At 33.5% G+C, this 25,286-nt stretch overlaps 3 protein-coding genes across 5 annotated transcripts; 2 read left to right on the forward strand and 1 right to left on the reverse strand.

The window, feature by feature from the left end:
• Window positions 1-1,402: 1,402 nt before the first annotated feature.
• Window positions 1,403-8,287, reverse strand: LOC143552202 (serine/arginine-rich splicing factor SR34A-like). 2 transcript variants are annotated; one of them, XM_077042479.1, is made up of 10 exons: window positions 8,229-8,287; window positions 3,513-3,631; window positions 2,623-2,688; window positions 2,439-2,513; window positions 2,220-2,346; window positions 2,053-2,099; window positions 1,911-1,968; window positions 1,782-1,831; window positions 1,632-1,688; window positions 1,403-1,483 (listed from the first exon to the last, which is right to left on the reverse strand). In XM_077042479.1, exons 2-10 carry the CDS (start codon window positions 3,597-3,599, stop codon window positions 1,418-1,420), a joined length of 633 nt encoding a protein of 210 aa, XP_076898594.1. In that variant the 5' UTR covers window positions 3,600-3,631; window positions 8,229-8,287; the 3' UTR covers window positions 1,403-1,417. The 2 variants fall into 2 exon arrangements, with proteins under 2 accessions (XP_076898594.1, XP_076898593.1); XM_077042478.1 differs by lacking the exon at window positions 8,229-8,287 and having other exon boundaries at window positions 3,513-3,762.
• A 4,674-nt stretch (window positions 8,288-12,961) lies between these two features.
• LOC143552219 (polyadenylate-binding protein-interacting protein 11-like) lies at window positions 12,962-17,114 on the forward strand. Of its 2 annotated transcripts, none has more exons than XM_077042493.1 (11): window positions 12,962-13,184; window positions 13,287-13,693; window positions 14,806-14,910; window positions 14,997-15,041; window positions 15,149-15,221; window positions 15,333-15,445; window positions 15,544-15,603; window positions 15,680-15,727; window positions 15,826-15,894; window positions 16,335-16,396; window positions 16,892-17,114. In XM_077042493.1, the coding sequence occupies exons 2-11, from the start codon at window positions 13,349-13,351 to the stop codon at window positions 16,947-16,949; spliced, it is 978 nt and encodes a 325-aa protein (XP_076898608.1). In that variant the 5' UTR covers window positions 12,962-13,184; window positions 13,287-13,348; the 3' UTR covers window positions 16,950-17,114. The 2 variants fall into 2 exon arrangements, with proteins under 2 accessions (XP_076898608.1, XP_076898607.1); XM_077042492.1 differs by having other exon boundaries at window positions 12,964-13,184; window positions 14,803-14,910.
• Window positions 17,115-21,103: 3,989 nt separating this feature from the next.
• LOC143552252 (uncharacterized) lies at window positions 21,104-23,777 on the forward strand. Its single transcript, XM_077042522.1, has 4 exons — window positions 21,104-21,178; window positions 22,136-22,212; window positions 23,072-23,201; window positions 23,259-23,777. The coding sequence occupies exons 1-4, from the start codon at window positions 21,104-21,106 to the stop codon at window positions 23,565-23,567; spliced, it is 591 nt and encodes a 196-aa protein (XP_076898637.1). The 3' UTR covers window positions 23,568-23,777.
• The last annotated feature ends 1,509 nt before the right edge of the window (window positions 23,778-25,286 follow it).

Below are 25,286 nucleotides of genomic sequence, written 5' to 3' on the forward strand. Positions count from 1 at the left end.
CTGTCCTAGAAACGTCTTGATTCTTCTGGGTTGGTGTAATACGTACCGGGCTGTTCCGGAGAGTTCCGGAAAGTGCTAGGCTGTTCCGGAATATTCCAGCGAGTACCGGGCTGTTCCAGAATTCCGGAGTGTACCGGGCTGTTCCGGATTGTTCTGGAGAATGTCGGGCTGTTCTTGAAGGGTCCGGTTGGTTCTGGAGTCTTCTAGGCTGCTCTAGTTTCTCCTGGAATGATCCGAATGTCGCGAAAAATGTTGTGCACTTTGGTGGTGCGTGACACTAAGCCTAGCTCAAGCTCATATGTTTAGTTGAAACCAATACCAATACATAGAAGTCCACAAAATATAAAAGATAAAATTGCATTATGCTTGACGAGTATATATTTGCTTCCGATACAAGACTCAAGCTTATGATTGATAAGTGATATACTAAACATTTATGGATGTAACGATGTAAGCATACTTTCGAATTAAAACATTTGTTCTTGTTTGTTTCATTAACTAAACAAATATAGGTTTCTTTGTCGTGCTCGTTTTTCTAGACAAATAGTTTTTAGTTTTTTTTTTTTTTGTTAATATTATTGATGTTTACACCGGGACAATTACAGACTAACGGTAGATAGACGGGCAACAAGCTGCGCCGCTACACTCTTCTGAATAGCAAACCCTACCCTACTAAACACAACGTTCCCTTTAGCATGGGCGGAGTTACTGCTGACCACCTGCTGAACCCGCTTAAGGAACTGAACCGCGTCAGGGCCGAGAGCGCCAAAGGTGTCAAAAGCAAACGGTATGAACACGTGCACAAAGAAACTTTTTCAAGAACATAAACAAACAAAAGCGAGTTGTTAAGACTGATTGAAACACAACTAGAAAATACGATAAGTAGCACAAAGAAACAAGACCAACATATACATTACATACGGTTCAGACATCTAACTGCAACATTCAGAAAATAAGTTCCTACAACATATTAATCCGTAATAGATAGGCTGCAAAACGCAAATGGAGCTATCGTTGACTCAAGGACTTGCCACCTGAAAATAAAATAAGATATGATAAAAACATATCATAGACGTTGCACGACTTTATTTATAACATGCGTGAAAATAAGCTTGCTATTACCTTACGTGGCGATTCTGACTTTGACTTTGACCTTGACCTATCCCTGCTCAAACGTTGTAGAAAATGACAAGTTGGTCATGGGCATATACTATTTGAACCTCCCTATCTTATATATATATATACATACATACGTGTGTGTAAGCTATATTAAAATTACCTTGGTGACTTCACAGGGGATGTTGACCTGGACATTGGTGGTGATTTTGACACAGAGCGCTCCAATGATTTGCTGCAAAAAGAAAAAAGCCATTTCAAAAGTTAATCGAGCTATAAAACAACCAAACAATAATAACTTTTAATACCTCCTGCTTCTGCTACGGCTCCAGCTTCTGCTTCTAGGACTCCTATCATACTCCCTTACCTGCACAATAAACATTATGTTTAATGCATACAACCTTTTAATTTTTTTGTTCAAAAGTCCTTAAATGTTACTGTAACAAATATAAAGCATGGTCATGATTAACCTAATAAGTTTACGCCATGCGAATATTAGGGGGAAAACAAACTACCTCAATGTAGGTTCTTGTCCATGGATTTCTGAACTCGGTGTCATCAAGCTTTCTTATCTAAGATACAAAGTGCATAACATATGATTAATGGAGTAAATAAATATGTTTAACACGCTATAGCTGTTCTGAAATAATATATAACCAACTTACAGCATATTTCATGTCATCATAGTTGGTATAGTCAACAAGACCAAATGTCCCTGAATATGGACTTTTGTTAGAAAAATAAAATCCATGCAACTGATAAGAGTAAATTAAAAATAATGTTATAACACGTACCCTTGCTATCACGGGAAACTTCAGCAAAACATACATCTCCAGCCTTACGCATGTGGTCCTGAGAGAAAATATTATACTTTTATTTCAGTTATCAGAGCAACAAAAGTATAAAAAAGCTAAAAGCATTAAACATCAACAATACCTTAAGATCCTGCCAAGAAGCAGATGACGGTAGCCCTCGAACAATAACTGCACATAAAAACATAAGATAACAAGAAAAAGGAACTTGTCAAAAAAATACAATTGAGAAAATGCATTCATTAAGTTATAGTTTATAATTAATCTATAAATGTATATCTAAAGAAGCACCTCGATACTCAGAACGTTGTGAAATGCCAAAACGTCCACCACCACCGCGGCCACGTCCACCGCCGCCATAGCTACCGCGGCCGTCACCTGAGGATGACTGTCCACGACTGCCATGAGCAAGCTCAACCTGCACAACAAAGCATATCAAAGGTTTTTACCTTTTAATAATATAAAAGCATAGAATAAGTTGAAGCGATCAAAAACATATAACTGTGTTACCCTCAGGCGGCAACCATCAAAGTTATAGCCATCCCGGCCCCTAATAGCATCTTCAGCGTCTCGAGCATTCGCAAACTACAAATTTAAACCGCAGCAACCAGTTAATGATTGTAGAATTTCATTCCTCCAGACAAAAATTACATACACTCAGATAAGAGAATGAAGTTGGAATACAATAAATTACCTCCACGAAACAATAACAAGGAGGACGATGTGGAATCTTCAATTCTATGTCCAATATGCGCCCATACTGCACGAAGCAAAAACCAACTTAAGAATGCTGAATATATCTTCCAGCTTAAAAAAACTAACATATCATACTAAAATTTCAGATTCGTAATATGCAAAACTCCTGTACTATAAACAGGAATGACAATTAATGCTATAAAAAATGTTTATATCCAGCATAAAAGTGTAATGTGGCCAGATGTAGTTTTAATCCAGCAAGGAGTGTAAGACTGGTAAAAATGAGATTATTTAAAAATCTTTAGCGAGTGCTGCGATAATATCTCCGGATGCGCAAGCAAAAAGAAAATGCGTGACAGGTATGTAATTTGTGTTATGCAATACAAGTATATGACTATTAGTCAATATGTTTAGTATAGTGGCCCGGCCCTAATTAACATTAGCCGGCCCTAATTAGGGTTTTGTATTCTCTATATATATCTGCTATTGTACAACATTAGTACATACAATAATACAAATCATTCTTTACCAAACTTAACTTGGTATCAGAGACGAGTTAGACAGGTTTTAATGTGAGCCAATATAGCCGAGTTAGACATGTTATAATCAACTCGGTGATTATCTCGGGAAAAGAAATACGAATATGATATATTCGATACACTATACTAAACATATTGACTAATAATGACAGATTCTATATGTTAGCATTGTAAATGATATATGTTTTTTTATTGAAGTGCCAAGATGATGAAAATAAATAGACCCTATGCATCCCTTTGAATGTTTTTGAAAAAGTAATTTTACATTTTGGTGGTTTAACTACTTGACTAGAAATTAAAAACAATTGTATGAATTTTTAATTTTAATACAAGGAGACAAATGACAAACCTTGTAAAAAAGATCTTCAACTTCCCATTCCTTAATATCCAGGGGGAGATTCCCAACATAAATCATGCGTGAGAAACGGCTACTCATTTTTCAGTTCCAAAGAGACAGCTAACCGAAAACTGCAAAAAACTAATTAAATAAATAACCTATAAAAACAAAAATCACAAAGAGATCATGAAGTGATGTTTCCTAGTTTATAACTTCTAGCAGTGTGTCGTGCATGTCGTATACACAACTTTAACTGTCATGTAGTATGTTACAATAAAAATATGAATTAAAAAAAATCACGAAGCAAACCAAAAGAGCACTTCGTTAGCTCCAATGCTCATGCAATCCATGAAGCTCCAAAGCTAAAATATATTGAAATAAAATTCCCAAATCCTCTAAATTGCTCATAAGCGCCAACGTGCTCCACAGATATACATTTTGGCAATAAATTTGAGGTCCAACTATATTTTATTTAACCACAACTCCAAAAGATATTCCCTAAATCCCCATTTACATCCCTATGTATGATTCCATAGCTCATACTTGTCCAAGCGGTTGACATTTATATCATAAACAAAGCATCTCAGTCATAAGATTATGTAAAATTACCATATCTTAATCTATTTACCTTACTCTTAACACTTGTTTTTACTCTACTGTGACTCTGTGAGATATCCACCCCAGTTAACACTTTTTAGATCCCTAGTCATAAAATGATGTAAAACAGCCATTTTAGTGTATTTATTTAACACTTGTTTTTAGTGTACTGTGAAATATCCAACCCAGGTATCACTTTTAAGACCCCTCTCATTCATAAGATGATGTAAAATTACCATGCTTTAGTGTATTTACCTTACTCTTGACACTTGTTTTACTGTAGCTATGAAATATCCAACCTGGTTATCACAACTAGAAAAACTGATAAGGCATATCAGCTGCTCAATTTTTAACAACTTAATAGGTGCCATACTTTTGACACTTAATATTCAACAGGTTCAAATAATTATTTATTTGTTTCAAGACACCGAAACACCCTCTCACTACCTGGTTCTTTTTCAGGAAGCTGCAAGGAGGAACTTAAAAGCGGTTCTCAATTGACTATAATTAGGGCTGCCAATGTCTGACACGGACGTGTTAACACGACACGAAACGACGCGGAGTTAAACAAACTTGGGTTTGAGCTCAACAGGTTTCGCGTCTTAAACAGGTCAACATGTTCAAGACACATTTAAATTTATGTCCAAATTCTTGGACTTTTTATTCAAGCACGTTAAGGATTATGTATTAATTAAGATTTTTATGAACTTTTGGCAACTTTTGTTTCACTGCATAGTACATATGGCCATATGGGACCTAAACAAGTCATGTTGTGCAACCTGCTTCTAAATAGGTTCGTCTTCGTTGTAAGGCCCTGTTACCGGTAGCCCTACTTTCGTGTTGGATTTACTCATAAACGCAATTCTAAATATCAGAGTTAATTAAAACATTCGCGGAACATTAAAAACTTTCATAAAACATTTCGTAACAATCCAAAACTTGTCTTAAACAACAACTTGTCTTTCAAAAAACAAAGTAATTAAAACATATCACGTCTTGAGCCTTCTGATGCCAGCCTCTTATTCAATGCCACGTGTCTCCTCAAGCGAGCTGCCTCATCCTACTCACCTGCGTGCATACTAAAAGTCAGCTACGCTGAGTGAGTTCTAGTTAATCATACATTATACAATACACACAAACTTATATTCTTTCATTCATACTTTCATACTTTCATACTTTCTCTTGTACTAACTTGCTTTCATATCTTACGTTATAAAGAGCATTACGCCCTACATTCCTCGAATATTATTGGGGCTCGGTACCCTCCTTCCTCGAGTATTATTAGGGCTTGGTACCCTCTTTCCTCGAATATTAGTAGGGTTCGGTTCCCTAGTTCTCGAATATTAATAGGGTTCGATTCCCTCTTCGTTACCATACAACCATACATCATACCTCGAGTATTATTAGGGCTCGGTACCCTTTTCGTAACCATACAATCATCATTTCCTTCTTTTATTAACTTTATCACATTCATACACATAAGCATACATTTCATACTTACCTTATACATAGCGTTACAATCTGACAGTACGTGCAATATCCGAAGATCGTTCACGTACCATCAGGCAATCATTCATACATTTCACATTATTCACATAAGGCATACACTTATCTCTTAGGATAAGCGTATTAACAAACATATTGAGTATGCACACAGCCCCGAAAACATAACACATAAATGGGGTTAGAAACTCACCTGAATCCTGTTACGCTCTCCGTTAATCGTTATTCCCTTCTTGAGGTGCACGGCTAACTATATAATATTTACATGTATCAATTAACTACCACTACTCATATCATCTTTCTAGTCTTAGCTACTACCCACAACGAACGGGGGTCCGGGGGCAGCGCCCCTGGCAGCGGGGTCTAGGGGCGGCAGCCCCTAGCAGGGTCCAAGGGGCAGAGCCCCTGGCTGGGGTCGAGCTTATCATTAAGCGAACTTAACAATAAGCGAACTTAACATTAAGCGAACTTACTGTAAGCGAACTTAGTGTTAAGCGAACTTAACATTGAGCGAACTTACTGTAAGCGAACTTAGTGTTAAGCGAACTTAACATCAAGCGAAGTTAGGTTTGGCGAAGTTAACCTTAAGCGAACATATGTCAGGCGAAGTTGAGCATTAGCGAACTTAGCCTTAGGCGAAGTTATCATGGGCGAACTTGTCACCAAGCGAAGTTACAGTTTGGCGAACTTGGCCTTAGGCGAAGTTAAGCTTGCAGGCGAAGTTGCCCAGCTGCCGTCTCTGTTCAATCTTAATCCCCCACAATCATATCTGTTTTAACGTGAAACTCTTGGATACGATATTTAACCAACTCGCGATCAATCCTATGGTCGTTTTTGGATATGGTTTGACCCGAAAACACGTAAAGTTTAATCGAGCCGTTTCCATTTCCAGGTTCATTACACTCATATTTACTATCAAGTTTACAACTTTATCTTTCGTTTATTCTTGATCTATTCTAGGTTCAAGTTTCAAGATTAAACGTGTATAAAAATGTAACTTTAAAGGGTCAAAAACATACCTTTAGTGCTCGTTTGGATCTCGTTTAACTTGTTTATGCACTCTAGATCTCGTGAAATAAAGATCTAATACCAACTAACGTTTAATCTCTCTCGGATCTTGCTCGTTTCTCTCTCTCGGCCGCCGGCCGTATATGGCGGTGTGTGGTGTGTGTGTTTTGAATGTATAGAGAATAAGATGGAAATGAATGATGGTTTAGGGTTTAAGGGTGATTTAAGAAGGTATTTATACCCCTTAAGGCTCATGGACCTAAGGCCCATTACCCTTAATCCATCTTAATTAAATCCAAGTCCATGATCTCTTCTATATTAGACGTTAGTTAATATTATTAAACGCACGACAATTTAACGCAACTTTCTTTATTTATTAGAATATTTAGTATGTTACATTCGTGTTTGGAAAAAATGACACAATTAGTTATCGTGCAGTGTAGGGGTGTGCATGAAACTGAAAAAACCGAACTGATACAAACACCAATGATTTGGTTTTCTGTTTTTGTAAATAAGCGAAGTTACGGTTCGGTTTTGGTTTTGCATGTAATAAAAACTGAAAATTGGGAACCAAACCAAATTTATAGATTTTCATTTTTTTTGCAAGTAATTTATATAAATTCTATAAATACAAAACTCAAATGCATTAGCCTAAATGTATAATAATCAATTAATTACTAATCAACTAAATAATTTAGACCCAAGTTCATTAATTTAGGCCAGTTTTTTTAACACAAAATTTTCAAGCTGAAATGAAAAACCTGAAAAAAAAAACAAACCCGAACAGAACCCAAACTAAAGACCAAAAAACCAAAAAAAACAAAACCCAACGGTTTTTAAAAATTCAAAATCAAAGTTTCGGACTTTGGTTCAGTTTTAGCCCAAAACCAACCCCAACCGATCCGTGCTTCATGTCTAGCACCACAGTGTTGTCTGACCTATTATCCGATTTATCCCAACCCTAACTGTAATTCATGCATTCTCCTTCGTGTATATCAAGATAAATGCGATACTAAATAGGGGTGCAAACAAGCCAAGCTTACTCGATATCGGCACGTGAAAAAGCTCGATCGAGCCTAAAAGTAAGATCATTTAATAAATGAGCCCGAGCCCGAGCTTCAATTTCCGAGCTCAAGCCAGCTCGCGAACCTAAACAAGCCTACACTTCTATTAATTTTATAATGTATATTGTTATACGTATATAACGTTATAAAAACAATAACTATATAATATATATAAAATTATGATGGGAAAAAAATACAAAAATAATTATAAATATACAGAAATTAGGTAATTACAATAAGAGAAATAGTTAACGAACCAAGCCCGAGCCACACTCAGAACTTGAGAAACTGCTCACTAGCCGAGCTCGAGCTTGAGAAACTACTCACGAGCCAATCTCGAGCCCAGTCAAGCTCAGACTCAGCTCATTTGCACCCCTAACTTACTAATGCACAATAATAAAAATAAGTCACCTATATAACCTATAACTTTGAATTAGGGTTTCAAAAAGTTAAACCTAGCGATAAAATAAGTAAAATCACAAATTAACAAGTTAACTGTCAACACATGGTCTAATAATCACACATACATTAACATATGGTAATTAATTGTTCTTACTGTGAATGACGGTGAATAATGACTCCGGCTAGGGTTTCTGATTCCGATTGTTTAGCTGTAACGTAAAATCACATAAATAATAATAATAATAATAATAATAATAATAATAATAATGTTGCGGTTCAAATAGAAGATAAAATTAAGCAAGAATTAATAATGATTTGTTCAACATTTAGGATATTTTATTATTTGGTGAATGATGAATTGAATACCTGAATGAATTCGAACCGAGCGATGCGAAATTGGCTTCTCGTGTTTTTGCGTTACCACGAATATAAGCTTTCGGAAATGTCTTTTACAAACACTTTATTTGACTAGTATTTCCCCGACCTGCCACATTAGCCTCTAACGCGTCTTTAGCATCCCCTAATTATTTTCCAACATCAACACGGCTACAAATCTATGCCCCCCTATCACCCCACATATCGTCCGGGGGCGGTGGTGTAGCCAAAAGTCAACCAAATACCTCCTACAAATCGCCTCATTACGCATAGGGTAAGCGCGTATTGATTTTGATTTGATTCGTTATGGTACCAGTGTGACGGTATTGATACTTGGAATATATATGCGGTAGGAACTGATAAGAAAGATTCAGAAAATAAAGACGTAATAAAATCGAAGGATATATGTATGTGTTTGTTTCGTTGTGACGATGTAATAAAGTCGTAATACAGTTCCATTTGAACCGCACCCTTTTCATTTGTTTTTTTTACCAACCATGGTTTGTCACGTGGCTCGCTAAAAACTCTTTTCTTTTTGGTTGGGTTGCTTGGCAACCTTTGCATCGATAAGTATTGAATTAGTAAGATGTATGAATGGTTAAGAGTCTTTGAGCTATTCAATGTTGAGCATGATGATGTGGTGGTGACTAGTAGCGGAGGAGGTGGTGGGTCAAGGAAGCGGTGTGTGAGTGGCAGACTGAGGGTTATAAATACAAGTGAATGAACAAAGGGGTGAAAAATTTATTTAGCGTAATTTTGAAGGTTAATAGGTAAGAGATTTGATGACCAATTCAGAAATACCATTTTAACTAACCAAACACATATGATTCAAAGGTAGCCTTATATTGGAAACATTAAAAGGGACTACCAAATAGCACCCTTTCTCTTAAACATTTTAAAATTTGATGTTCCATAACATTTTCGAATGCACTATTGCGACATGCTTATATTTATATGTGTTTCAATATATATGTTATTCAAAATGATAATGTTCAGCTTATCTAAGTATAAATGTACAAACCATCTAACTTGCTTAAAGGTTTCGATACAACCTTTAATATATGGTGTTTTAAAAATTCAAATTTTGTCGCTCTTACATTTAGTTTTAATTGCGTTTCGTCATAAATTTTTCCCACATGATGAATACTTTTTTATTATTTAATCTTTTTATTAACTTTACATTTATATTTTATTAATTTATTACTTTACATATGTTTGTTTTACCCTTATTTAAAAAACTACATCATAATTTACAAAGTGATTATAGGCAATATAACGCATGTTATATTTTGAATTGTCACTATTTATTGTGATTGATACTTCACTAGTATTCGTAGTATGTATTTGTGTTCCCTATATATGCCTTAGGCTTTTATATTTTAGCTCAAACGATTGGACCAACTAGTCTTGTCGATCATTTTAATTCGTTAAGAAATCTAGAGTCAGGAGACATATAAAATACAAAAATATGTATTTGACTAGCATAAAAGTCAATTGTCCGAGCCCCTAGCCACGTATATCCTAGGAATCATTCTTAATACGAGGTACGAGTCACGAGTAACATAACCATAGAAAATGAACACTTACTGTATACCATTGTGGACTTTATTAGCATCACAACTTTGACCAGTTAAATGGTAATTATAATATATAAGTTATAACATAAAGCTATACATTTTTCCATAATTATTTTGTCTATACTATATAGCATAAACTCTAAAAAAGTGTGTTTATTATTTAACATTTTTATTATACCATGATAGCAAATATCGATATCGCGGAGATAGGATGATTATTAGTTATATTAATCTACTAAATTGCGTCCAACATCGGACTTCAACGAATGTGTATCGATAACGGAAGATGGAGCATACGCGAATTCATGACTTTAAACGTAACTTTTATGACAACCTCGGCTTCCATAATGAACAGGGATTTTGTAGAGTACTCATTCAACATAATTGACTTTAACCACATCTTTCATTCGCTATCCATCACCATGAAAGAGTGAATTATATGTTTTTTTTGTAGTCTAAGTTTTTTTAGTTATCTTGAGCATTGAAACTAATTTGTAGTCCAGTGCTACAACTAATACATGATAATTGTATGAGTTGAATACGATTATACATTTGTTGCAGAAGTAATTAACTTATTGATATATAAATACATAATTATACAACTTATTGCACAACAAGAGGTCACATCAAAAAGAACTTGTGTAGCCCGCCTACCTTTGTTAATACACCAGTATACCAATTAATGTATGAAAACGTGTATGATTTCGTTCGACAACTATCAAGTGTATATGATATGTAAGTATGCCAACCGAATTTGGTCCAATAGTTGTCATGAGAGCGATTATGATTACAATATCCATATATGTTCGTGTACTACTTAATATAATCTTCATCATCGTCTGTAACTACAGTGATTTTCCATCGATCATTTTCGTCCATTTGCATCATGTTTAATTATGTAGGTCATTCTTTCTCTCCATATCTAAATTTATCATTTTTTAACGACGAATTTATGTCATCTAACAGACTTTTTATTTGGTTATACTTATATGTTTAGTTCTTTGTATTTGACATGAAGTGACATATATCAATCTCATATGTCTAGAGGTTGAATCCGGCATGAAATTTTAAAGCTTGAATTCATTTGTATGCAACATTCTCCTTTTTTACCTTATTTTAGGTATCAAGTGTGCAATTTTGGAAATAGGCATGACACTTTCCAAACATCCAGAAGCACTTGTTATCAAATATCAAGATATTACATATATATGTTTTTTGGTCTTAAAAATAAGGTTATTGCAATGATTTATGAGATAATGACATGCTCCAAATGATTTAGATTATAATAAATCGGTCGATACAAGTTTTATCAATGTACACTAGCGAATAAATTTTTTTCGTTAAGGCCTACGGACCTTTATATTTTGACTCGACCGAGATATTTAAATTATCGGAGACGGTCCTGCATCATGTAGTATATATTAATTTGATAGTAAGATAGTTACTTAGAGAAGTTAGAGCTTCATAAAACATATAATATGTTTGATAAAGATTTACTTGTCAGAAATTACCCAAATCCTATGGAATATTCTCAGAGTTTGCTATCTTAGGGGTGTTTGGGATTGCTTATTTTCACCAACTTATAACTTATTAACTTTTTAAAAATGAATAAGGTGTTTAGGATTGCTTTTGATGTGAGAGGAAAAGTTCTATAAGTTACACTTTTGTAACTTATTAACTTAATGAAAAGTTATAAGGAGGTAAAATAAAGAATCCCAAACACCCCCTTAGTCTAGCTAAATGCAAAAAGAAAAAGAAAAAAAAAGTCTTGTTTAATTTAGAAGATAAAATAAAATATGAATACCGAAAATTATATTGCGAGGTCGCAAAAGAGATAGCTCTTGAATGATTTCAACATGAATAACAAATTATAACTCAACGGTTCTCATAAAAGTCTAAAAAGTTAAGAAAATTAATTAAATGGTCGAAAAACATGATATTCTGAATAAATATGGATATACAAATAAGCTTTTTATTGTAAAACTCACTGTTTAAGAAATCGAACCCGCTTCACATTGCAAGTAGGAAACCTTTTCAACGTCATCTCATTTCTACGCCATGACATGACATTTATGCGGTTTAGTTTTGACGATCTAATCTTAGATGCTAGTAACAAACGTATACATCATTGCATTTGTCATAAATTTATAACCATTAAAAGTTTTTATTCTTTGTCAAACTAAAACATTTAGCTATCACATTCAGAGTTAGGGGTGTGCAAGAAACCGAAAAAACTGACCCGCAACCGAAAAATCTAAACCAAAACAAAAACCGATGGCTTGGTTTTATGTTTTTGTAAAAACAGAACTAATGGTTCGGTTTTGGTTTTGCATATAATAAAATCCAAAAACATCGAACCAAACCGAATTTCTAATTTTTTATATTTTATATTAAGTAATTTATAAGAATTTAATAATATGTAACTCAAGTATTTTTGAAAATTTAAGGCCGAAAAACCAAAACCGAACCAAAACCAAAACGAAATGAAAAAACCGAAATCGAACGTTTTCAAAAACTCCAAAAACCGAAGTTTTGGTTTTCAGTTTGGTTTTAGCCGTAAACCACATCAAACCGCACCACTCACATCTGTATTCACAGTCATACATGCTAAAAAGCGTTCCACGATTATTAAATTACATAACTAACTAACACTTTTTGTAAGTACTGTAAACACACATGTTATACACTTTTTTTAAACCAATTAATAAACTTAAACCAAAAAATTGTAATTTTAGGTTTAACATAACATTATTATTATTAACCCAACTACCACATTACACCAAAGATTACAAGAAAGAATCTGAATATAAAAACAATCTTTTACAAAACTTTCCATGATTAAAACGGGTCCTAGTGGATGATGATCCCACAATTTTTGTCATTATTATATTACACAATTAAATATATTAATAATTAAACCCCATAAATAAAAAAGTAAATAAAACCATGAAGAAAAAATAAAGTGGTGTTGTGCTACATTGAATGCCTTCATTTCCTTTCTTCAACATTGACGGATAAATCAATTTCCATAAATATTCAATCTTTACATTTACACCACAACTCACAAATTCCCTCCTGGGTTTTCTAATTCGACCCGAATTACAAACGGGTTCGGTTTCATTCTCGGTGAATGTGTGATCTTGTTAGCTCAATTTGAGGTAACATCTTTTTGCCCAAAAACACTCAAATTATTAATTTTTATTGATTTTTATTATTTTTTATTGATTTTTATTGATTAATTTGATAATCTTGATCAACAGAAACAATACCCAGATCATAAAGATTTGATCTTTGAATCTTTTGAATCCAATTTCTTGATCAAATGGCTGTTGTTGAAAATGGGTCTGATGTTGACCAGTCAACAAACTCATCCCACCATCACAATCAGCAGCCACCGGTGAAGATGACGTCACTGCCGCCGGCGGCGGCTGCCGGAAATGGGTACTCCGGCGACAGTGGTGATGGGTTTAAGAAAGAAATAAGGGATTTGGAAGAAATGTTATCAAAGCTTAATCCAATGGCTGAAGAGTTTATACCAAATCAAAGACCTGCATTGCTGACGTCATCAGCTGCATATTTTGGTTATGCTGCTGTTAATAATTTCTTGGTGCAGACTAATAATAACAATGGGTTTGCTGCTGCTGTTAATGGCAGTCCTACAAGAAGGGTATATATATATATTTATATATATGTGTTATAAATTTTGTTAATGATATTGAGTTTCCACTTTTGTTTTGGGGGTGTTTGGATAGAAACAAAGTGCATATATTATTGAATTTTTATTATAAGTTATAAGGCTATACGTACTGGAGCGACAAAACAGGCGATAAGGGTCTACAAATTTTTGGAACACCGCCCCTCCAGGCAATAAATGGCCGATAAGGGAGGGGGGGGCGACGAGTATTTGTCGCCTGTCCTTGTTTGAAGAATATTATTATTATATTCTTTTGTGTGTGGTGTATATAGATATATATGTATAATATATATTGGGCTACAACACCACTAAACCCCTAAAACAAAAATCCACTCTTTGCTAACTGGGCGCCACATGACACAAAACGCCTCATTTTGTAGCCCCTCCACTACACATAGCCTAAAAGTTTTTAAATTTTTGTTTACCACTTTTGGTAATCTTGATTGAGGGTGTTTGGATGGAAACAGACTGCAATAAACGGATAACCTTGATTATAAATTTTGTATTTTAACGATCTTGATGTTATCTTGAATTATACGGGTGTATGGATAGAAACAAAGTGCTATAGTCTTGATTATAAGTTATAAAGTTTTAAAATTTTTATTTTCCGCTTTTGGTAGTTTTGGTTGAGGGTGTTTGGATGGAAACGAACTGCAATAATCTTGATTATAAAGTATGAATTCTTAACAATCTTGATGTTATCTTGATTCGCGGGCGTTTGAGTAGAAAAAAACGGCAATGCTCTTGATTATAAAATTTATAATACATAGTATAATTTTTTTAATAATCTTGATTATCAGTTGTTTGGAGGTTAGGGTGAAAGAATCAGTTTGGAAAATGCTTATCCAAACTGTATATCATATTGTGTTGGTTACAAACGTACAACTGATTATCCAACTGCAATTTACATGATCCTGTTGGTTTACAGGGTATTTGTGGGCCCATGAGTTTACCAGAACGGGTTCTCGTGGTTACACAAATAAAATGATTATGTTTTCAAAAAGCATATAACAGTTTAACTAAGCATAATTTATGATTATTAACTTGTAAGTTTGCTTATTAATTATGATGTTTATGACCAGAAGGGGAATTTTAGTCATGGAAAAAGAAGGATGAACAGCCGAACCAGCATGGCGCAACGTGATGATGTGATTAAAAGAACGGTTTACGTGTCTGATATTGATCAGCAGGTGAAGAACGAATCATGTATTTATTTTTATGATTTGCTGTTCTTTTGTTGAATATTAGTCATAACGTTAGATGTATGATGATGTAGGTAACTGAAGAACAACTTGCGGCTCTCTTCGTGAATTGTGGGCAGGTAGCCATGTTATGTTTTTGTGAGTTTATTGTATTATAAATTTATAATTGAAAACCAACTGATTTCGTGAAGATCTGAATCTTTTTTTTTTATTTGGAAAATTTAAGGTTGTGGATTGTCGTGTATGTGGTGACCCTAATTCCGTTCTTCATTTTGCATTTGTAGAATTTACCGATGAGGGTACGTGAATATTGATTTAAAAAAAAAATAAAAAAAAATTAACATTTAGTATCGAGTAAATACTTTTAAAACTTTTTCCGTTTTTTGTGATTGTATTTATTGTGTTTGCAGACGGTGCAAGGAAAGCGTTGACTCTTAGTGGAACTATGCTCGGGTACTATCCCATTAGGGTTCTGCCTTCGAAAACCGCGATCGCACCCGTAAATCCAACTTTTCTACCCCAGGTAATGCACTTTTGACTTTTCAAGATTTTGACTTTTGTTGACCTCAATAAGAAGCTATGAAACACACATTTTGACTTTTAAAAAAATTTGATTTATAGTCAGAAGACGAGAGGGAAATGTGTGCAAGAACTATTTACTGCACTAACATCGATAAGAAGGTAAAGTCATTTACTCTCTTTTCTTTAACGCGTATGATGATTATATATTGTTTTGGATGCACTTTTTTTTAATCAGGTTACTCAGGCAGATGTCAAACTCTTCTTTGAAACACTCTGTGGCGAGGTATGTGGTGTCCCATTTTTTAAAAGTCCAAAAAATCTACTCTTATTAGTTACTTTTAAAATTTTTAACCACACGTTGTGGAATTTGTTATTTCCTAGGTTTATCGCTTGAGGTTGCTTGGGGATTATAATCACTCCACTCGTATCGCCTTTGTTGAGTTTGTAATGGTAAATTTTCATGATACTTTTAGCGCGATTTTTGTTGCATAAAAAACGAATTAACTTGAAATTTGCTTTATTAAAGACACTTAAAACATATCAATCTCTAGTGACGTAGGCACTACTAAATCTCAAATCGTATCATATGTTAATACAATTTAGTAATTTGAGTGCATGTCTTGTATTTTTTTTTCGGGTTTATTACACTAAAATGCAACTTTCTTTCACCTTTTTGTCAGTATACGTAATAAATTTTTATTATTATTATTATTATTATTATTATTATTATTATTATTATTATTATTATTGCATTCTGTGTAACATACTTTTAATTTGTTTGCCAGTGTATGTGATTAATCTTCTAAAATAGCTGACAATTAGTGAAAGTTACATTTTGGTTTTACATATATTTTCTTAAAAACTGAAGTATTTTCAATATTTTGTTACAGGCCGAGAGTGCAATTGCAGCTCTGAACTGCAGTGGCGCTGTGCTGGGAGCATTGCCAATAAGGTTGAGTGGTCTTTTTCTTTCATTTTACTATTCAACCCGTTTATTTATAAACGGGTCGATGCAGGTTATGTTTAATATTTAATGGGTCAAGCGTATAAAAATAAAAAAAACAAAAAGCTTTAAAGGAAACAAGGCAAATGGGTCGAAATTTGTCCATAGTGTATATTTAAGGTTAAACCGCACAATACATTCAAAGAATATTATTTTTCATATTATTTTTTTATTATGTTTTCAGTAAGCATTTAACTGCATATGTGATGTTCGATGTCCCATGGACATTAAAATCAGTTAAAATGTGTTGATCCGATTGGTTAATAAAATCAATAAATATTTATAAGCTGGTTTATTTACTTCAAATTTCAACTTACTGCTAAAAATTTATATAAATTTTGTAATTATATTTATAGAAAAAATGTTTACGGTCAACCCAACTTGTCTGACCCGTCCATTTTCTCCCTTGATAAATGCTTCTGATTTGGACCCGTTTTGATGCAGGGTGAGCCCGTCAAAGACACCGGTGAGGCCACGTGCTGTCCGTTCGACTATGAACTGAATTAGCTTTTAATGGATATGGTCCTTCCTCTATATATACATCATGCATATATACAGAGAAACTGTTTGAAACATTTTCATGACATTTATGTTTCTAGTTCCTGTCTTATGCATAAGAGTATGAGATTATTAACTTTTAGTTAATTTCATGTTCCACTTTTATTTATATTTTCTTTAACCTTCATGTTTTTTTAATCAAGATTTTATGATAATGCATCTTTATAAGTGTTTTATTTATTTATTTTTTTCAACTTAATTTGGTTTCAAGTTATATGTTTTAGTATACAATGGAATTTGATGTTTTAATATTATACACTTTCTGTTTTCAAACAAAACATCAAATTTAGTGCAATAATAATTGTTACAACTATAAATTTAATAGTTTTAACCCTTTTGAATATCTTGATTATGTTTTTTTCTTTTATTTTTTTTTAAATTTTTTTTTTTTTGAATGTTAATGCTTTCCTCCTACTATTTAATAGTTTTAACCCTTTTGAATATCTTGATTATGTTATTTTTTTTTTTTTTATTATTTTTTTTTTTTTGAATGTTAATGCTTTCCTCCTACTATTTACATTAAACCGCCATTGCCAGGGATCGAACCCTGGACCTCTCACCCAAAGGCCAAAGCCTTTACCATCCCACCAAAGTGGAGATGGCGATTATGTTATATGCTTATCATGTATTGGCTGGTTGGTTTTAATAATTACTAGATTTATAAGAAAATAATTTGTACAAAATATTGTTAGTATATTGGAGATTTTAAAATGGTTCAATGCAAAATATAAAATTGATCTTTTATCAAGCATTTCTATTTGTTATTAGTAAAATTTAAAATTAATTGCTTTATTAAATAACTATAAAGTTTAAATATACATCATATTTATAAAAACTTTCAAAAGAAAATCATGAAAATGAAGTTTTAATAATCAAAATTAGTGAACAATTGAACATTAATTTACTTATTTACATGGCAAATGCCATAAAAAACCAACCAACTTTCTCTTTTTTCTCATAAAAGTCCCTCCACATTTTTTTGCATATTAAAGTCCCTATACATAGTGGTTTTGAACATAATTGTGATTTTTTTCTAGAAAGAGTAATTAAATTACAAATTAGATCCTTTATCTCTATGGTCACTTACATATTATGTACTTTAACTTGAATTTGCTCTCATTAATCCTAATACCATTACAAAAAGTATAAATCCCTTGTTTTTTTATTTCATTTTCACTCCGATTTGGATGACAATTCTTGTCGTTGAAAATATATGTTATAACTCCAAGTAGGCAAAGAAGATGAATCTCTTCATTCACACTCTAATTTGCAAAAGTGAATAAGCTAGGAATTTACATGTCTGAGAATCAATTTTTCAAGCTTAATAATTTTTTGTTGGTTTATTCTCTTGGGGGATTTATTATATTTTAGTTGAAGAACATTAAATTTGTTTCATTTCATTGTATGTACAACTTTTAATTTGTTTATTGAGGGTTGATTTAGCCATCATTATGTGTGGTTAATTTGCTATATCATACATATTATATAATTATACAACTTATATAATAAAAAATATGCATAAATAAAAAAAATAAGATGCCTCTTATTTAGCGTTAAAACATGCATAGAGGTTGATAGAAACGACAAGATTTAAAAAACTTGTATACCCGATGCCGACAAAAAAGTTTTGGGTGTAATTGTTAAAAGTGACAAAATTAAAGGAATGAAAATGATGGTTTACTTTAAACATAAAGGAGCTAATTTGTAATTTAATTACTCTTTTAGAAAAAAATTCACAATTATGTTCAAATTCATCATGTGTAGGGATTTTAACATGCGAAAAAAATGTAAATGTACTTTTATGAGAAAAAAAAGAAAGTTGGTTGGTTTTCTATGACATTTGCCCTTGTTTACAACCACAAAATATTACCTTTTTCAATCAAATAACACAACTGTAATTTTAGGTCTTTGAACATAATATACAAACCATATTTTTGTCTTTTGAGGTGGACAAATAATATCACTAACACATGTTTATATTGGGTAAAGATGACGCCTCATAATGTATCCAGGTATAATTTCCACCTAATGAGTCATTATTGGTGTATATTTCGCACAATTTAAACTAGGGTCGACCCAAAGATGGACGAGCCACACTGTCGATCGAGACCCTTTCTCTGAGGGCCTAAAATTATATATGTATATATGAAACCTTATAAAAACAAATTAGAAAAAGAAAAAAAGAGTATATATATCATTTTAATACTATAATTTTTGTTATGTTTATTGTTATAGTGTTAATCACTTTTAAAAAAAATAGTTTATTGTTTCCAAGCCGAGACTATAAGTTCTCAGGACCGGCCTCGTAAGAACACATGTTGTAATTATTATTATTATTATTATTATTATTATTATTATTATTTTTACAAATTTCATATGATAACATTTCACATATTTTATACCCAACATTGATATGTGGAAAAAAGTAAATGTATATAAGAATATTTTAACATAATTTAGTCAGTATCAACCAATCCATTTTCGTTATCTTTCCAAATTTTAATGTATATATTATATAGTATGCATAAATATAAATGTAAACGGGTTCATGAAACATTGAAATCTCATTCAATCAAAAACGTAAGACAATTGAATTCATATTCTGCGGTATATGGAGACAAACAATTTATCGGTTTGTCCTTTTCTGCGTGCCTATATATTATAACTACGATTTACACCCACGCTTTGCGGTGGAGGTATAAAAACATGTATTTACATATCCACTTCACTCGAAAGCATGAAGTTACCACCACTAACGCCTTCGTTCGCCATCCCCTCTCCCGCAGTCAGTAACTAACGTTAACCATTAAGAAAAGGTAACAAAAAGTAGACGTAAAAACGTTGAACCACACACGCTCATTGCATCGTGTTAATACACAAAAGTTAAACCGAAACATAAAATATAGAAAAAAATAAGAGTAAAATGCCATTTTCGTCCTTGTGGTTTGGCAAATAATGCGAATTTAGTCCAAAAAATTTATTTTTTTGCATATGGACCCTCCACGTTTCCCTTTTATTGTCAATTACATCCAAATCATTAACCATGTTAAATTTAATCGTTAAATCAGGGGTATACATGTTTTTTCACTATTTCTTTATTATAATACTTATTTTAGTGAACTGCGGTTTTCGTCCTTGTGGTTTGTCCAAATCTACGGTTTTAGTCCAATAGTTCCATGTTTGCAATTTTTGTCATTTTAGTTTCATTTCATTTGCAATTAAACCCGAATTTATTAACCTTGTTAAGTCTTGTCGTGAACCCATTTGCGTGCCCCTCATGTGACGATCAATTTTGTTATTGTTCTCTCCAAATAAATCTCAGTCCTAATTCGCAACCCCCCTCACGTGAGGGGTTGTGGCGTATTTGGGGAAAAGGGAAAAAAAGAAGGAACAAAACTGCTCCTCACGTGAAGGGCACGCCGATGGGTTTAACAACCAAACTTAACGAGATTAGGGAATTCGAGTTTAATTGCAAGTGAAATGAATCCATAGGGAAGAAAATTGCAAACTTAACTATTAGACTAAAACCACTATTTTGACAAACCATAAGGACGAAAACCGCAGTTCATTAAAAAATAAGTATTATAATAAAGAAATAATGAAAAGACATGTCTACCTATGACTTAACGATAAAATTTAACAAGGTTAGTGATTTGGATGTAATTGGCAAAAACTGGGAAACGTGAAGGGTTCATATGCAAAAAATAAACTTTTTGAACTAAATTCGCATTATTTGTCAAACCATAAAAACGAAAATGACACTTTACTCAAACTACTAAATGGTCAAGGCTTACCACCATATTTCTATTGGGAGCGTTTGGCTGAGCTTCTAAAAGTTACTTATTGAAAAGTAAAAGCAATTTAAAAAGTTTCAATTTAAAGCTCCTAAAACCTTTTGATTTTAAAAAAGCGAATAAGTAATTTTTATTTTTTTAAGAGGCTCAGCCAAACACCCGGTATAATAATAATAATAATAATAATAATAAATACTAGCTTTGATTTAAGTTCATTTTCATTTGGTTGCAGGGTTTAGGGTTGTGTGACGTGTTATTACATACATACATACATACATACATACATACTATCTCCGGCGACAAAATGCAGCAGCAACCACCGCAACCGCCACCGTCGAATATTCCTCTCAGTGCAATCACCGCCGATCAGATTCAAAAGGTTTAAATATTATTAATATTTTGTTTTCTTTCGCTAACATGCGCCGATCGACGAAATGAATATATTATTATTATTATTATTATTATTATGTCAGTCACTGATTCATATAGTTTTGTGTTTTATAGAACGAACCCATACATATTCATTTCATAAATTACGTACAAATTAGGGGTGCAAATGAGCCGAGCCGAGCCGAGCCCAAGCTAGTTTAGTCTCGAGCTTGGCTCGTTTTAATTTAAGAGGGTTTAAGTTCGGCTAGTTTATTATTTATTAGTTATTTTATTTATATGTATTTTTATATGTGTTTACATATATAATACGAGAAAAGTGATCGTACAAACTAAAAAAATGTGTTAGATGTGCGAATCAAATAGTGTAATTATATATACACGCAGTGTAATTATGTAATTACATTACATCGTTGTGTGGTTACAATATGCTGTAGTTACATTACACTATAATTGCACTATGTTGTATATATATATTTACACTACTTGATTCGTATAGTTAGCACGTTAATTTTATTTGAATTGATCCAACCACTACATATATATTTATAGTTATAATTCTATATATATATATAGTATGATGTAAATTATTTAATTATTTATCATTTATTTATATATAATAGTAATCATATGAGTATATTAAATAAAAGCTCGCTTAGTCTCGAGAGCCGGATGCTCGGGTCTAAGCTCATTTAAGATCGGATTGATTCGTGTTTTTAACGAACTGATCTTGAGTAGCTCACGAGCGGCTTGGATTTTTTACTCCCCTAATTTGAACTTCATTCTTCTATACTTGGGTCCAAGAAAGCCCAATATTAAATCATACAGTGTCTATAGTACTATAAACAATTGTTTTTCTAAGTCAAGTCTATGATTTTTGTATTTTATAAGTCTAGTGGGGCCCATGGTCATAATAATAATATTGGTTTTGTTCATGTAATTGTTGCAGCACCTTGAAGACAACAAAAATCTGATTTTGGCTATTTTGGAATGTCAAAACCTTGGGAAGTATCAGGAATGTGCTCAGTAAGTTATCTCATATTTAGTTAGAAATGTATAAAATGGGCAATCGGGTAACGGGTCAGAACAAGTTCAGGATAAAATGGGCCGGGTAATTGGGTCAGAACAAGTTCAGGCTAAAACGGGCTCGGCCGGGTTGGGTTGACCTGACAGATTTTTAGTCCGTTTCTATAGTTTTTGTCTTAAGAGTATAAGATGGGCAACTTTCAGCCCGATAATTGGGTCAGAACAAGTTCAGGCTAAAACGGGTCGGGTTGGGTTGACCCAACAAGTTTTAGTCCATTTTTATAATTTTTTTCTTAAGAATATAAGATGGGCAACTTTCAGTCCAATAATTGGGTCAGAACAAGTTCAGGCTAAAACGGGCCGGGTCGGGTTGAGCCAACAAAGTTTTAGTCCGTTTTTATAGTTTTGTTTCTTAAGAATATAAGATGGGCAACTTTCAGCCCGATAGTTGGGTCAGAACAAGTTCAGGCTAAAACGGACCGGGTCGGGTTGACCCAACAAAGTTTTAGTCCATTTTTACAGTTTTTTTTTCTTAAGAATATAAGATGGGCAAATTTCAGCCCGATAATTTGGTCAGAACAAGTTCAGGCTAAAGCGGGCCGGGTCGGGTTGACCCGACAAAGTTTTAGTCCATTTTTATAGTTTTTTTTCTTAATAATTACGGCAACTTTCAGCCCGATAATTGGGTCAGAACAAGTTCAGGCTAAAACGGGCCGGGTCGGGTTGACCCGACAAAGTTTTAGTCCATTTTTCATAATTTATTCTTAGAATATAAGACTGGCAACTTTCAACCCGTTAATACGACCCGTTATAGATTCAAACCGACCCTACGGGCCACTAAATATTGTAACGTTTTTAGGTACCAAGCTGTGCTTCAGAAGAACTTAATGTACCTGGCTGCCATTGCTGATGCTCAACCACCAGCATCATCACAACAACAACAACCGAATCCATCACAGGCGAGTTCTAGTTATTTAACTTATATTTTTGTCCTACAAAAACCACCATTTTATGGATTTTAACAATGTTTATATATATATATGTAGGCTATGCAAACGCCTCCGAATTCCATGCCTCAGACGAGTAGTTTCATGCAGCAAACTGGTGGTGGCGGTGGTCAGAATTCGATGTTTCTAGTAAACTCGAGGCAAGCTCAAGAACAGCAGCAGCAGCAGCAGATGTTGCAGTTGCAGTTGCAGCAACAGCAACAGTTTCGGGCACAGATGGGGTTCAGGAGTGGTGGTCAGAGTGGGTTGTTTGGGATGCAGTCTGGCGGTAGGGAAGGCGGGTCTGAGGCAGCTTATGGTGGAGATGGAAGAGGTATGTTCTTTGGCGGTGGCGGTTTTAGGGATTAATGAGGTGTTAGCATATATGTTAATGATATACTTTGCTTTTGGTTTTAGTTTATTTTGAGTTAAAAAGGTGGGAATATAGAAGAGAAAAATTAGATTGATTTTAAAAATTGATGAAACCAACTCTTTGTTTTGGAGATGTTTTATTTGTAAGCTCTCTAGAAGTTAAGCTCGGCCTGTTTCGAGCTTTATATATCAGAAACTTGATTTTGGTTCGGTGCGTATGAAAGGTTTGAAACTCAGCTCGGGTTCGGGTTATGTTTTGTTTCTCATGGGCTATGGTGAAATGGGTTGTTTTATTGAAAGCGTATTTTTAATGCATTAAACCTCTTGAATCATTTTACTAAAAAGGAGCATCTAAATACTAAAATAATATAACTTTTGTAATCACTTTGTACTGCATCATCATGTGACCTTTTTTTATAAAAATACTGTTCATTGGTTTAATGTAGGTATTTTTGTATTTTTATTTTATATATTTGTTTTTTAATTGTAAATGTGTTACTTAAAATACTCAACGTAATTACCACAAAAGATACATATTCCGAAATCAATACTGTAATTAAGCAATCGTTTCTTTCTAATATCAGTTTCCAATTTCCAAATGGTAATAACACGCGACAAGACTTGTTTATAGAAAACTAGTGTCGAATTCAAATTTACAAGGCATAGTTTTCTGGTTTGTGTCGGGTTTAACAAGTCAATCAGTACAAGACGTGTGTAGAGTAATGGGTGGTTAATAATTTTCTTTTTGTCTAGTTTGTGTCAGGTTTAGCATAATTTTCTTTTTGTCTAGTTTTTATTTTTCTTTTTGTATTAAAGTGTTGATATAATTGTACTAATTTCATTTTTGTTTCTTACCAAATAAAAACTAAGTTTCATCTTAAAACTTATGGTAACGATAAAACGCTATATATAGACCGTATTTGTAGTTGTGTGTAATTGTTAAATTTGCATCAAATAAGTATTTAAATGGGGATGCTTCTGAGATTATGAGATTGTTAAATTATTTTTTACTGTATCGAAAATAATACACAGTTCACAGAATAAAAAAAAGTTAATTGATTCTTTTGTGTTCCAATTGTGGGTCAATTTGGGCTTGGGATGAAATCAAGTTTGGTGTGACTTGGTTGGCCCATCAGCACTTTTTTTTATAAAACTTGTCAGTTATATATTTATACCCTTCTAACTAGAGGTGCACAAATCGGGTATTGGAACCGAAACCGGAACCGGTTCTGGATATGGTCAAACAAACGTCAAAACAAGGTCCAGGTAAGAACAAGTTCCGGGTAAAGTTGGGTATTTGACCGGTTTCAAAAGGGTTTTTATCAGGTTTCGGATAGAATAGAGTGACCGGGGTATTGGCAGAACCTGTTCTACCAGGTCCGGGTCAGTTCCGGGAAGAAACCCAAAGCCCAGTCCGTCCCGTGGGTAGGGTACGGGTAGGGTCGGGTCCGAAACCGGGTTTTTTTTCACCTCTACTTCTAACTAAACCACTAACAAATAGTTTTAAACATAAATCCAATACCTATTTACTTATAATGATGGCAAAACAGGTAAAACACACTAAAGATGGCTTTAAAGTCGTTATAAAATGGCTAGTATCGAAGCTTCACGGTTGACCAGTTCTAGAACCGATTACAAACCAGTTCATGCTACCAGTTCTAAACGGTCCCAAACCGGCTTCTGGGGTAAAAAAACACAGAAACCAATGTCAATCCG

The sequence above is a fragment of the Bidens hawaiensis genome, unplaced genomic scaffold (assembly GCF_021521415.1).
Source record: "Bidens hawaiensis isolate Kalapana, Puna unplaced genomic scaffold, B.hawaiensis_p1.1 tig00016829_1, whole genome shotgun sequence".
Classification (NCBI taxonomy): Eukaryota; Viridiplantae; Streptophyta; class Magnoliopsida; order Asterales; family Asteraceae; genus Bidens; species Bidens hawaiensis.